Source organism: Capsicum annuum, chromosome 10 (genome assembly GCF_002878395.1).
Source record: "Capsicum annuum cultivar UCD-10X-F1 chromosome 10, UCD10Xv1.1, whole genome shotgun sequence".
Taxonomy (NCBI): Eukaryota; Viridiplantae; Streptophyta; class Magnoliopsida; order Solanales; family Solanaceae; genus Capsicum; species Capsicum annuum.
The window spans coordinates 193,133,144-193,147,201 of NC_061120.1; the positions used below are offsets into that span (position 1 = coordinate 193,133,144).

The following is a 14,058-nucleotide window of genomic DNA, read 5'->3' on the forward strand; positions in this document are numbered from 1 at the left end:
TTGATCTCGTCTTATGTATTGTCTTGAGTTATGGGGCATGGCTTTGAACATATATTTGGCAACTATTCTGCCTCACTAGATTTAAACATTTCAGCAAATACGTACAGTAACATAAAAATGAATTTGGAACGATGGTGCAGAAAAAAAATAAAATTCAGATCATTATTACTAATAAGCATTATTCAAGTACATTTAAAATGTAGTCATTATTACCGAGGCCTCTGTACGTCTTTAATTATCTATTATACTAAAAATAGATGACGAATAGTATTGATCAAAAATCAAGTGATAATTTATTATTTTGTATCCATTTTACCTTTGCTATGAAATATAATTTATTACCCAATGCATTTATTAAAGTATTAAATTTGTAATTAAAAGATGATATACTAGTAAATTATCTCCATATTTATTGTTTCTATACTTTGTAAGGTATGCATTCATGTTAATATTGGACAAGTAAAATTGAATTAAGGGAGTAATATAATTAATATGATTAATTAAAAGGTGTAAGAATTTTAAAAGTCCAGGGGATAAAAATTATGCTTCAATAATTAATATGTCATCGACTCATCGCTCTTGTACTCCATAAATGAATGAAACTTAATTGTTCCACTTTAGCATGTAATTATTTTTTACACTGTCAAAGAATAAAACTCAATTTCTTTAATTTAATCGTTCCAAAAGGAGGTAACCATCTGCTTTATATTAAAACGTGGAACTCGTTCGAAATTTTTTTATTTTTTATTTAAAGAGAAAACAATGAATGTAAACTTGATTGGTAGTACGTAGTAAAAGTACAAATCAATACAACAAATTTCAACTAACATGTACTATGACTCCAACATATACTCAACATAGAGTGTGTCTTTACAAATTGTAAGTGTGATAAATTTATAATAATTCGATCAAAATATTAATTTCTAATAACTGACATGAGAGTGTCTCTAATTTGTCATAGTTTCTCTATTAAATAATGTTTACACTTTAATTTGAAGAAAAAATAATTAATATCTTCTTGATTAATGAAAAAAGATAAATAAAATAAAAAATTAAATTAAAAAATTTGAGACGAAGGGAGTACAATAATAGAAAAATTAAGATAGAATGGAAGGATGTGTAATTATCTTTTTTTCAACCAAAATTTAGTGCTCATAAATTTGTATCCAATAATTAATAGCAAGACAAAGTATATCAAAAAACTCTGACGGTGGATAAATATAATCTTTTATAAAAATAGAGAAGACAAATATGATCTTTTTCTCCTTTTTTTTATTAATGAATTTCGTATGAAAAAAATAAAAGTTATTTAAAATTTCAAATTAAGCGTCGAACATCAAATTGAGAAATAAATAAGTAGACTAAAAAAAAAATTGAAAAATGAAATTAGTTGGTAGTAATAGTAAAATACTTCAAAATTTCGCATAGTATTTGGTGGAACAAATAGTTGGACCAACGAACACATCTAATTAAAGCCCCCAACTCCAAACAGCCCCACCCCCCACCCCCCCACCCACCCCATCCAGATCCACACCGCCGTTAAATTCTCGCCGGCGGTAATCCTCCTCCGTCGGAAAATGAAACGTGGCAGCGTGTTCTCGTTCCACGTCACCGTCGTCATAGCTGCCATTGCCTTCATTTACTTTTCAACGGTGTTTGTTTTCATTGATGAGTGGTTTGGTCTTTGGTCTTCTCCCGGTATGCTTAACGCCGTTTTCTTCACCGTCGTAGCTGTTATGTGCATTTACAATTATGCCCTTGCTATATATACCGATCCGGGTCAAGTTCCTAGCTCCTTTGTACCTGACGTTGAACATCCTGATCACATTGTTCATGAGATCAAACGCAAGGTTTTTCTCCATTTCTTTCATTTTATCATTTTTGGTTTGGAATGTCTCTCCGTTCACTTGTACTTGTCTATGTTATGCTTGTTCAGAGTCAAATTGCATGAAATTTGATCAATATTTTAATATGTATTTTTTCATTTTATTTTTTTTGTATAGTTTTCGAACGTGTAAATTTAAAATATTAAATTGATGTAGTTCAATTTAGCTTTGAAGTTTAGTCGATTAACTTTCATAAAGCAACATGTGATAAGTAAAAATTTAAGGAGGGGTATATTTTTTTGAATTATTAGCTTGTGTACTAGTAAAGACGCACTCCTGCCTACTAGCCTTTAAACCTTAATTCATGTCCTCATCCTCATCCTATCTAAGGTCATGTCCGCGATAAGCTGCAACTGCGCCATGTCCTGTCTAACCACCTCTCGCCATTAATTCTTTAGTTTACTTCTACTTCTCTTGAATCCATCCATAACCTCTCACACCTCCTAAGGCATCACATGTCTAAACCATCTCAACCTCGCTTCCTGCATCTGGTCTTCCACCAGCATCACTACCACCTTGTCTTGGATATCCTTATTTTTAGTTCTATCTCTCCTATTTTACCTATGCATTCGTCACAACATTCTCATCTCCTCCACTTTCATCTTCTGAATGTGAGAGTTCCTGAATGACCAGCGAAACCCCCCTCCCCCATACAAAGTAATTGATCTAACCACCACTCTAGAGAACTTGCCTTCAAGTTTAGATCAAAGAAGTAATTAAAAGAAAAAATAGTACTAGAGAGAAATATGAAAACTAATAGCAAAGCAATGTGGAGCATATATGCAAGGAACCATAACATCAACAACAAGGTGTGATCACCTAAACATAATAAACAACATATCAAATATCAAAAGACGAAGACTACATGAATAGGCGAATACTACGACTGACACGGTGTTGTACACTACCACCAAACCAAAAAATTCTATGTCTTAATATTTATTTTCTCCCAGCTTTTGATTCCTTCGTCGCTTGCAGTCTTTTACATTTGCTTTGATTCAATCGCCTTCTTGGTAGACTATTTCGATTGAATTTGTGTCATTTCAGCCATTGATTCTTCTGCCTTACTTAGCTCTGTTCCAGTTGGTGTCTTTAGGCATAGTGCATTGATCATTTCTTGCTTGATTGTTGTGTTTAGTGTGCAATACATATTAGAATTTGTTTCAGTTGGTATAATAGATATATTCTCTGGATTATTTTTCACATTTAGGTTTGGATTAAGGAAAGCTGGTCGGATAAACATGGTAGTAATGGCACCCACAGGGTGTCAATGAAATGAGTTGAGCACCATGAGGTCTCAGGTTCAATTCCCAACAACTCCCAACAGAAACAAGCACCAGGTGATTTCTTTCTGTTCTAACCTTGTTGGACAGAGTTACCTGGCACCTGTTGCTGGTGGGAGGTACTCCGTGGAATTAGTCGGGGTGCACGCAAGCTGGCCGGGACACCACAGTTATAAAAAAAATGGCAGTAATGGTATAGCAGCATAGACAAAAACACACTAGGCGATCTCTTACCATCTGTCCGGTGGACTGAGTTGCCTGGTATCTGGTATCTGTTTCTTGTGGGAGGTGGATGGTATCGCGTAGAATTAGTTGAGGTGCTACTGCCATCAGAAAGAAAGAAAGAAGAATAGTAGTATAATGTATTGTCTAGTGATGATTTCAAGTGTTAAAGAAAATCGTTTAGTGTTGAAGTCATATTTAGGTGATTTTTGGGGAGAAAATGACTAGGATGATAATTTACAAATATCATACTACTGATGAATAGAGCCTTATTTGAATTTAGTGATTACCTCTCCCTTTAAGTCAGAACCCCATTGATCTGGTGTTTCCTTACCTAGAAAATGGTTGAGAATTTAAAAACTTAATCTTCATGCAAGTCTTCATGAGTTCATTGAGTTTTACACCCCCAATGTATTGCCCTCTTTTTTGATTCGCATCCTATCCTGTTTTTGTAATGACTTGCACCCTAATCGCTTTAATTTATTTTTTTTTGCAAAACAATGAGAATATAGTATGTGAAGGAGAGATATGGCTTTGGTGTACTAGTTTGGCTCTTCACTGTGCTTGTTGCTAGATTTTAAGGTTGCAGGAGACTAATTCCCCAAGTATTAAAGAGATCAATTATTGAACTAGGAATGGACATTTAACTGTCAAAGATAGGGAGCTAGAGATAATTAGTTACAAGAGGTAGCTTACTCTAGAAGTGTGTCAAAACATGCTTACTGTGTACGAAAATTCAATACTAGTGCTATTTATAAATCTGAAGATATGATGTTTCTGTTCTGCTAAACATGCCTTACTTTTGGTGGTTCTCTTAATACTTTTTTCAGTCCAATTATTGGTGTTTTGCGCATCTTCTAAAATCATAGAATTGAATTCCTTTTTCTGGACGATGCGGGAATGAAAAATGTGACTGGTGCACAGTGCAAACCCCACTTGCTCGGTCTTTCTTGATACTTCAGCAGCAAGCAGTTATACCATTTACAGAGTACTGCCTTAGCTCTATCTTAGGATTGTGAAATTTCCAGTAAATGTTATTTCCTCATTGCATGATTGCATCTTTATTATGTTACTCTCACCAACCAAGCTGTCAATTCGAGAACCAAAAGTTACCTTTCTATAAGTTTAAACTTCTTTTTTCTTTAGAAGGTAAGGTATTGTTAAGTCTTAACGTACCAGCAGTAAAACTGTACTGTAGATTATAATATGCAAGCATGAACCCGGAAAGCTAAAACCTTCGTATCTTTTTTTTTGAAGGAATTCCATAAGTTTAAGATAGATTCTGCCTGAAGTTCTTTGTACACCAAAAGGCAACCAAAACTATACAGTTTCACTTTATCTTCTGAATTTAGTTAGTTTTGGCTTCAAAACATCTCATATTTCTCTCCTTCCCAACTGTCAACCCTATACAAGTAGTAACGGGGTTCGAGATTTTGCACATGCTTTGTTTCAGAATAGCTAGAAAAATAAGTGATTTTGCACATGTAGCTATGCATACTTCAACTAGCGCTTATATATTTTATTCTAATAATTAATCATGTTTTAATCCTGAATATCAAGATAGTAGTTTATTGATGCTCTAATAATAACAGTTTTGATGACTATTCTCTAGGAAGTTTTAAGGACCTGATAGTTCAACATTTCTAGCATTTGGTAATCTCTTATATTTTACAGAATATATAAGTATATGCATAACTGATATCTTTTGAGCAATATTTAGTATTGCTAATTACATATTTTCTCTTTTGGTCAGATAATGTGAAACTAAATTACATGTTCTATTAACTGAGATTGATATTCTGCTTGAGTTTTATTTTTGAAACAAAAAGTTGTAATGAAGCTGTCATTAATGGCTGTGAAATAGTAATATTCTTTACTTGATAATATCAAGTTTCTGTTCAACCTTCGGAGATGTAATTTCTTTCTATGAATCATTCTACAGGGTGGGGATTTGAGATACTGCCAAAAGTGTTCCCTTTATAAGCCTCCACGTACTCATCATTGTCGTATATGTAACAGATGTGTACTACGAATGGTATGCCTAGTTTATATTTCATTTATATCTTATCAAGATGTACTGCATATTGAATTAAAAGTGTTTCATTTTGGATATAAGGATCACCATTGCGTGTGGATGAATAATTGTGTGGGCCATGCAAACTACAAGATCTTCTTCATCTTTGTTATGTATGCTGTTGTTGCTTGCATATATTCCCTGGTAAGTTGGCATTTTGGCACTCTTTGTACTGTATATGATATTCGGATGCTAGGACTATCTTTTGATTCTCAAGTACGTTCTATCTTCCATTATTACTGTCATCTATTAATTCGATTCTTGCTATTATGCATATTTATATATATATGGTTGATCAAGCATAAATTGAGATTTGTTTTCTGCGTTCAACCTTTAGCAATTCATATTTTCATATCTTCAGGTTTTGCTTGCTGGTAGCATAACTGTAGACTCTTCAAAGGACGACCTGCAAAGTGAAGGCTCTTACAGAGTTGTATATGTAATTTCCCATGAATATTTTTTGATCTTTATGAATTTTTCATTTGTCAATTTTGCTCAAGCTTTAGTCGTGTTGATAGATTATCTCCGGACTTACACTAGTCCCTCTAAGTTTGGCACTGGGCTTCTTCCTAGGTTGGCATTTTTACCTGATTTTGCAAAACAAAACAACAATTGAGGTTTGTCAACTGCAATATCATATATCATTCAATTCTTTTCAGTGGCATATTATGTGTCCAAACACTAAGAAGGTTGTTCATGCTCTCCAGTACCAAGAAGGTGTGAGAGCGATGTGTGTTGCTGAAAAGGGAGGTTATGTGTATTCACACCCATATGATATTGGTGCATACGAGAATTTGATATCAGTAAGAGATTACTCCTCTTGCTTTCTCTCTTTCACGCATTTGTTCTCCTTCTTTCACGATAACCTTCAGCTTTCTCTTTTTGCTTATAATCGTTGTTCTTTTTCTTTCATAGTATGTAACTTTCTTGTTTTACTATAGGATATCCATTGGGACGCATGAGCTTTAGCGCACTTGTTATCTATTTATATCAATGTTTGAATTGGTTTTCCTTGGCAATGCAGGTTCTAGGTCCAAATGTCCTTTGCTGGCCATTCCCCTCCACAAAACATATTGATTCTGGCCTTCGGTTCCGGACATCATTTGATAGCATACCTGGGACGCCAGCATCAAAATGAATGTTTCTTCTTACGGCAGAGATGTAAAGTGTTTGATCGCCAAAGTAGCATAGCGCAGGTGTGCAAGTCTAACGTTTCCTTGTAAAGTAGCAGCTCTACTCTTCGATAAAGGAGTGAAGAAGAGCCCTGTTTCAGACTGCCATGCGATACAGCACGGAGGCAGTCATCAACCTTTTGTTTTCTATCGATTCTAAGATATGTTCGGTCCTCCATCGGCAGTTGCATTGTAGTCTAAGGTAACAAGAGAATTAAAGCAGTTGGGACGTAGGATAATATCGTTGTTCATAGTTGGAGTTATTCAAGTGATGTACAAAAAGTTCCTTTTTCCAAGCTAACTTAGAGCATTATGTTGTAGTTCAAATGGTTGTGTAATACATGCAACTACAAAATGAGTAATGTCAACAATTTTTGGAGCAATATTGTAGGCCCCAATCCGTTCTCTTTCCCAGTATAGTTTGGAATGACACTATGCCACTAATGAACCAAATCATTGAAATTTTTCTATTACTCATAAGTTTGGATGGACGGTCAAAACATGGTACAGTCAGAGCTCTGTGACGGCTCGAACTAATTTTTGATGGTATATTTTACTTCTGTATGAAAACATTCGATCATAACTGTAATGACATTTATTCTGTTAGTATACTTTTTGAAAAATTTCCTACATTAATATAGCATACTTGAATAGTATTATATTTATAAGACATATATTTCATAACTCAGGAAGAAAATCTGATGTTTGTCTTTTCTATATTCGAACTCTTTTTAATTTTGCATACTTTTTTTTTTATAACATTTAAACAAGATTTAAATGTCAAATATTAATATACATATATAATAACACTTTTATATAGCCGTCATCAATATTTCAAACAAATGCTGCCACTACAAAGAGCTTTTGACTGTATTAATTTATTTATTTTTTTAACTTTGGTAATAAGTTTAGGAGCTTTGACTGCATTATATGTTTTTTTTTTTAATTTTGTAACAAGTTTAAGGGCAAAATATAACTTCTATGTTGTTCACTTTCCCAATGTAAAATTTTCGCGGCCAAACATCAATTTTTGGACAAAGCAAATTAATTTTATGTATTTTTGCCCAATCTTATCACATACCATTGCTCAATTGTCATTCACTCTCATTTCTCACCATAAGTTGGAGGAGTAATAATCAGAGTATGATATGTTCACAAAAATGGCGCTATCTTTCTCCCTCAACAACAACACCTACTCCTCAACAATTTCCAGTTTCCCCATTTTGTCACCTTACATGAAGCAGCAGCAGTCAAATCTTCTTTTCTTTCCACTGAGAAAAGTAGTATTCATTTTCCACAATTCCACTACTTCCCTTTTCACTTCTCCGTTAACCATAACTAATAGACTCTCCGCTTCTTCTTCTTTTTTTTCCTTGTAGAAATACAGGCAGCAGCAGAGTCGGAGCTTATGTATAATTAGTGGGTCGGATTCCAACGACAACAACTCTCAAGGTATGTATGTAAAATTTCGAGTTCAGACATGGCTTATCGAGGACATTGCCCTTTGATAGAAGGGTGTGGAAGCCTAGTAACAGTTAGTTTTGGGTTTGGTTTCATACTAGTATTATCTTTGATATTTTTATGAGTAAAGCATCTAGTACCGCTCAACTATGACTAAATTTGCTACCACACACGTCAACTTCACAGGTCCTATTATCCTCTTAAACTAAATTTTAACTGTTTTTTTTGTGATCGTTTTAGCTGACGTGGCACCTTTGATGTCACCCTCGTTTTTATGTAATAAAGGCGTCACGTCAACACACAGAGTGACAAAAATTCGTTAAAATTGAGTTTAGGGGCAATAAGACACATGTAAAGTTAAAAGTGTGTCGTAGCAACTTGGTATGACACACTTAAACTTATGGGGGTTCTATTACTCTGAACTCATTTTTTCTGTATTTTTATGCTTTTTTTTTTTTTGCTGACGTGGATATCAAATAGTGAAATAGTTTTGTGTTCCTTTTGTGCTAATTTGACAGTCATGTCAGCGTACAGAAAGAAAAATGAGTTTAGGGCTAATAAGACCCACGTAAAGTTTAGGTATATCATAACAACTTTTGGGTATAATTTGAGTGGGTAAATGTGTTTTGGTCTCTTTTTATAATTTTATTAGTTTACTATTTTCGTATTTTGGTTATTTATCGATTACTACGTGTTGTTTCGGATGCCTCTACTTTGTTACTATCTTTTTATTGCTTATGTCTTCTTAGATGTTGTGTTTTTGCTTTCTTTGAGTTGGTGGTCTTTCGAAAACAGTCTCTCTACCTGACAAGGTAGAGGTAAGGTCTGCCTACGCTCTACCCCCCACTGTGGACTATACTGGGTATGTTGTTGTTGTTCCTTACGTTAATTTAATTATGGTTAAAATATACCTTAGTTGTGGTACCCCAATATGATAGAGTAGCTGCAAGGAGAAAGACATACATGCATAGGGTGTTTGCGCCAAATTGTGTTAAATTAAGGCAAGGATGCATATAAATTTTGATTTTTTTGAAAATTGACTAATACATATAAATTATAATTCATCATATGATTGTAAATGATCAAAAGTTTGCTTCATCGCTATTGTGTTTGTTTTACTTGGTTTCTGGATATGCTTTACTTGAGCTGAGGATCTATAGTAAGCCTTTTTACCATCCTCCCAGACACACTTGTGGGATTAGACTGGGTATGTTGTTGTTGTAAGTGATCAAAAGCTTATGTAAATGGCACATGTTAAGTATTTATTGATTTAGTACAACATCGGATGTATGCAAATTTTTTCTTGGAAAAACTGTACAAGTGCACAACACTCTGCTATGCTTTGGATCTTCAATTTATTCATCGGGAAGGGTGTTTCTGTTATAAAAAATAGTACTTCGAGAATATAATTTAGCTTGAGTTCTGTCGATGATACTATAGTTAAGGATCTTTTGCCCACGCCATTAATAACATAATTAGGCTTATCCGAGGATTCTACAAGCTCTTTCAGTTATTAATGGCAATAGAGAAACAACCCCAGCTTAGAAGGAGGAGGAGAAAAGAAGCAAAGTTGGAAATCTGTCATTGTTCACTATGTACCGTCTATAAATAGGTGTTGCTCCAACGACTAGGTAGTGGCTAGTTTCCAACAGATAGTTTATAACGGCTAGTTAGACTATTCCAAGAGGAGAGAAAATAATGAATGATAAGTAGTGAAAAATAGGGGACACTTCCTTTTGAATCCACAATTTCCAACAGATTTTGGGTTGAAGAAGTTGTTTCAGATGTTGAGATTGCATTTTGCTGAAATTTGGTGCTTGCTTTTTGAATTCAGATGATGAAGTAGATAATTTGGGGGTCAAAGCTGCATTATCAATGCTCAAGTTCTATAAACGTAAGTTGTGGATATTTTTTAGCCAAAAATTGACAATTTTGTTCTCATGATTCTTTTGACCTGTTTCAAATTTCTCACTTTTATGCTATAAAGATCAGCACGACAGTGTAACCGTTGACTGTTAAACAGGGGAAATCTCACCAGTATTGCCAAAAAGTTGCCGCTATATACCAACATGCAGTGAATACTCCATGATCGCTTACAAGAAATATGGAGTTGTTAAAGGCACAGTCTTGACAGCATGGCGCCTTTGCCGCTGTAACCCTCTAGGTAATGATGTTTCAATTGTTGGCTTAAAACTCTGCGGCCACTCTAAATGAAGTAAAATTTAGCATGTTCTATTCCTAGCTTTGTGTGAGATAGTTATAGCTTTGTTGATAAGTCTTGGAGTAAGATCTTAGTATGTCGCTCATACTTTATTTTCAAACATGACAGGAGGATCTGGTTTTGATCCCCCTAGATGGTTTGATGAAGAAAGCCCACCCCAGGAATAACACTTAAAACTCCATTAAATAGAAATACAGGTATCTGGCTTTTGATAATGCAAAACCTTGATATTCTAAAAAGTATATAAGCATTGTTTATGGTATTCTGTAATGCAGGTCAAAGTAGCATTCTTCTTTAGTTGATGTTAAATAGAATATATTTATGTTTTCTTGGTGCAGTTTCTTCTGATAGGTCCTGCACAATCATCTGAGCAAAGGGACTGTTAACGATGAAGATTCATATAGTAGGATGTGTTTTTGGTATTCTTGGAGGAGCACTGCCAAGCATTAGGATAGCAAATCTAAACCAAACCCTTGGCAGAGCACATTTTAAAGTAAATAATCCAAACCAAACCTGCAGTCAGCGGCCACATTTGAAAGTTACTTTTGTTACTTTAAGAGATTCATACACCATAGTTTAAATACACTATTGTAATAGAATGGCACATCCAGAAACGTAACTCCTGATAATGAAGTGAAACTGCAATCATACGTCTACTTACAGCATAATATCTCAAACTCTTGTCCTCTTATTCAACTGGAGTTCAAGTTCAAGACTGTATCAACTATGCGGTATTGCATTTGTTCCCCTTACCCTGTGATAACCTAGTAGCCACTTTTAACCCTACAATGTACTTGAAGTGGCACATTTGATCCTATTTCTCAAGGACCAAAAGTACGAAGCTCTTTTTCTTTATACTGCAGATAAGCTTGAGGAAAGTATGAGGTGACTTGCGTCGTTTTAGTGTACCTAATATCTGGGATTAGACCAATACTGATCCTTTTACACTTGGATCTCTACTAAGACTAGTGTATTCTGTTGTGAATAAGCTGATATTGTGACTTGATTGAGTTGCTTAGTTTGTACAGAATTGTTTTCCTACTACTTTCTTACTCACTGGTTAATCACGAACACATCTCTCCTATCTCATTAACTATTGGCGCGATAAATCATAGGTTTAATCTCAGATCTGGAGGTCATTCTCAGTTAAATTTAAAGTCAACTTGGACCAGAAATAACAGTATGAACTAAAATTAGCAATCAACAGATTGAACTTTTAACACATCAAGAGAAATAGCATTTATTTGTAAGAAAATGATGAAACATCTTGGGAACTAATATCAAATAAGATAGACAAGGTCAACTTGCCTCAATTTCCTTTCTCACATGGTCATCACCACATACAATACATTTATATTGAAGTTAAAGACTGCATATTTAGTGGCCCTATTAGGTGTCCATCTTAGGCCCAACCAAATTCATCAAAAGTTAGCCCAACATAAAATTGTATGGCCCATTTGCATGAATTTTCAACCTTTTAGTTGGGTAAGCTCTCTTACAATCCAATCTAAATCCCTTTTAGAGCTCCCTCCAATTTTAATAGCTTCAAATGCTTCATCTCTCATTTTTTGGGCCCTCTCCTTAAACAAATTATTACTCATTGCCTCACTAATTCTCAAGCCCAACTCTATCGGGTCGGGCACCGAGTTTGAACCTTCACAAACTCGGACTGATGTCTTCATATTGTCCACCAACCACCATGCGTTAATGAATTGGTCAGCCTCCATGGGCCAGCCCAAAATTAGTACTCCTGCCACTATCCCTTCCATCACTGAATTCCATCCACAATGACTCAAAAACCCACCAACGGCTTGATGCCCCAATATCTCCACCTGTGGGGCCCAACCCTTTATTACTAGGCCTCTTCCTGAGACTCTCTGGTCAAACCCTTTTGGCACTGATCCAAAACCTTGATCCTCTTGTTGGGCTGACAACTGTTTAGTTACCAAAATGAACCTCACTCCACTTTTCTCAAGCCCAGTAGTTAAGGCCTCCATTTGGGCCTTAGTGAGCAACTTTTGACTTCCAAAAGCTACATAAAGAACGGACCCATCAGGACAATCATCAAGCCAAGTGAAGACTCTCTCATCCATATTGGACTTCCCAATTCTACCAGGCCCACCAACCAAATTAATTGGCCCAACCGAATACACGCGATCATGGCCCATTTCCTTCTTCAAAAAGCCCAAAAACTCATTCTCCAAAGCCTCAAAAGTATTGAAAATTGACATAAAACTCCTACCATTTGCAATAAACCCATTCCTAACAATTTCCCAAGTTGGATCATCCTCTTTAAACTTCAAAAACACTGAAGGAAGATGCTCTCTCATAAATCTTGGGCTTCTAGGAAGCCCATTAAACTCAACAAGGCCCAAACCTTTATAAGCCTCAAAATTCTTCCAAAGATCATCAAGAATGGAAACCAAACCAGCCCCTGTAATGTAAAAAACAATCCCGGGTACACCAACTTCTTGGGCCAAATCATGAGTCCAGCCCAAGAAAAAATCATAAACAATAGCCACCGGACGATTCGATTGGGCCTTAAACCATTCTACTATTGGGCTATAAAGCTTACTAAGCCCACCAATGATTGGTGCATTGCCAGAATTGCCAACATCTTTAACATTTTCAACACCGGCTGGAAGTGATGGGTGGCCAGGAAATGGAAAGACGAGAGTGTTAACATGCGGATGAGTGGAAAGAAGAGGATCAAGAATTGGCACATTTTTTGGTGTCACTAAAATGGTGATTTTAAAGCCATGAAGAAGAAGTTGATGAGTGAAATCAAGAAGAGGAAGCATGTGACCTTGTGCTGGAAATGGAAATATTAAGATATGCACACCATTTTCAGAGCTTGACATGGTTGTTGTCACCGTGACGGAATCAAAATTTTCACAGGGTTCAAAATATAAAGAAGAAAACACACAAAGTAGTCAAAAGTTGTTTGACGTACGGTTTATATACGGAAAATTATAATTTCAATCGTGCATAAATAGTATAATTTTTCATGATGAACCTCTCTGGGCTAGCTCTGGTGTTGATTTTCTTTTTTACTTTTCAAGAAGTAGGCAAAATTTAACAAGAGAAAGTTAGGTGCGTTTGAATGAACCTAGAGATGTGTAAGTTTGATATTTAGTTAATGTTGAGTGGTGGAAAATTGAGCAAGTTTCTTGATAGGTACAATTATTTAAGTCTTGATTTCAGTAGCCACACAAAGTTGGAATATGGAAAAGGAAAAAGTGTACCATTTTACTTTTTAAAGATACTTTGGCAAAATGTACGTTTTATAAATTGGATAATTCATTAAAAAAACTATATTTTAAACTTTTTAATCATTGACTTTACCTATACAGGGATAAGGAAAGTATAGTCACTCGCCCTGGAGAACGAATGGGGTCAATTTTTAATCAATTTTTATATTGAAATATCTTTAAAAAAAAAGAAAAAAGGAACAAAACTTTTTTTCAGTTTTTTAATTTAAAAATATTTTAAAAAAAAAAAAAAAAATAAATTTAAAAATAAAAAAAAAAAAAACCCCCCCCCCCCCCCAAAAAAAACCCTTTTCCAACCCCTCCCCCACCCCATCCCAGGCCCCGTTCCTGCCCCTTCACCCCACCCAGCCCCCATCCCAGCCCCTTCACCCCACCCAACCCCCGTCCCAGCCACCCCCACCCCAGCCCCTTCCCACACAGTTAACGCAGCCATTAACATAGCCATTAACACATATATACACCAGTTT

At 35.3% G+C, this 14,058-nt stretch overlaps 3 protein-coding genes across 4 annotated transcripts; 2 read left to right on the forward strand and 1 right to left on the reverse strand.

Moving 5' to 3' along the window:
• The first annotated feature begins 1,387 nt into the window (after nucleotides 1-1,387).
• On the forward strand, nucleotides 1,388-7,054 carry LOC107843472 (probable protein S-acyltransferase 16). Its single transcript, XM_016687781.2, has 7 exons — nucleotides 1,388-1,850; nucleotides 5,334-5,426; nucleotides 5,508-5,609; nucleotides 5,827-5,904; nucleotides 5,984-6,082; nucleotides 6,173-6,268; nucleotides 6,490-7,054. The coding sequence occupies exons 1-7, from the start codon at nucleotides 1,578-1,580 to the stop codon at nucleotides 6,601-6,603; spliced, it is 855 nt and encodes a 284-aa protein (XP_016543267.1). The 5' UTR covers nucleotides 1,388-1,577; the 3' UTR covers nucleotides 6,604-7,054.
• Nucleotides 7,055-7,614: 560 nt separating this feature from the next.
• LOC107843473 (UPF0161 protein At3g09310) lies at nucleotides 7,615-11,360 on the forward strand. 2 transcript variants are annotated; one of them, XM_016687782.2, is made up of 6 exons: nucleotides 7,615-7,917; nucleotides 8,017-8,089; nucleotides 9,933-9,992; nucleotides 10,122-10,262; nucleotides 10,428-10,516; nucleotides 10,658-11,360. In XM_016687782.2, the coding sequence occupies exons 1-5, from the start codon at nucleotides 7,786-7,788 to the stop codon at nucleotides 10,484-10,486; spliced, it is 465 nt and encodes a 154-aa protein (XP_016543268.1). In that variant the 5' UTR covers nucleotides 7,615-7,785; the 3' UTR covers nucleotides 10,487-10,516; nucleotides 10,658-11,360. The 2 variants fall into 2 exon arrangements, with proteins under 2 accessions (XP_016543268.1, XP_016543269.1); XM_016687783.2 differs by lacking the exon at nucleotides 10,428-10,516 and having other exon boundaries at nucleotides 7,618-7,917.
• Nucleotides 11,361-11,533: 173 nt separating this feature from the next.
• On the reverse strand, nucleotides 11,534-13,572 carry LOC107843474 (UDP-glycosyltransferase 89A2). The gene has a single exon (XM_016687784.2). It carries the CDS (start codon nucleotides 13,178-13,180, stop codon nucleotides 11,789-11,791), a length of 1,392 nt encoding a protein of 463 aa, XP_016543270.1. The 5' UTR covers nucleotides 13,181-13,572; the 3' UTR covers nucleotides 11,534-11,788.
• Nucleotides 13,573-14,058: the final 486 nt, after the last annotated feature.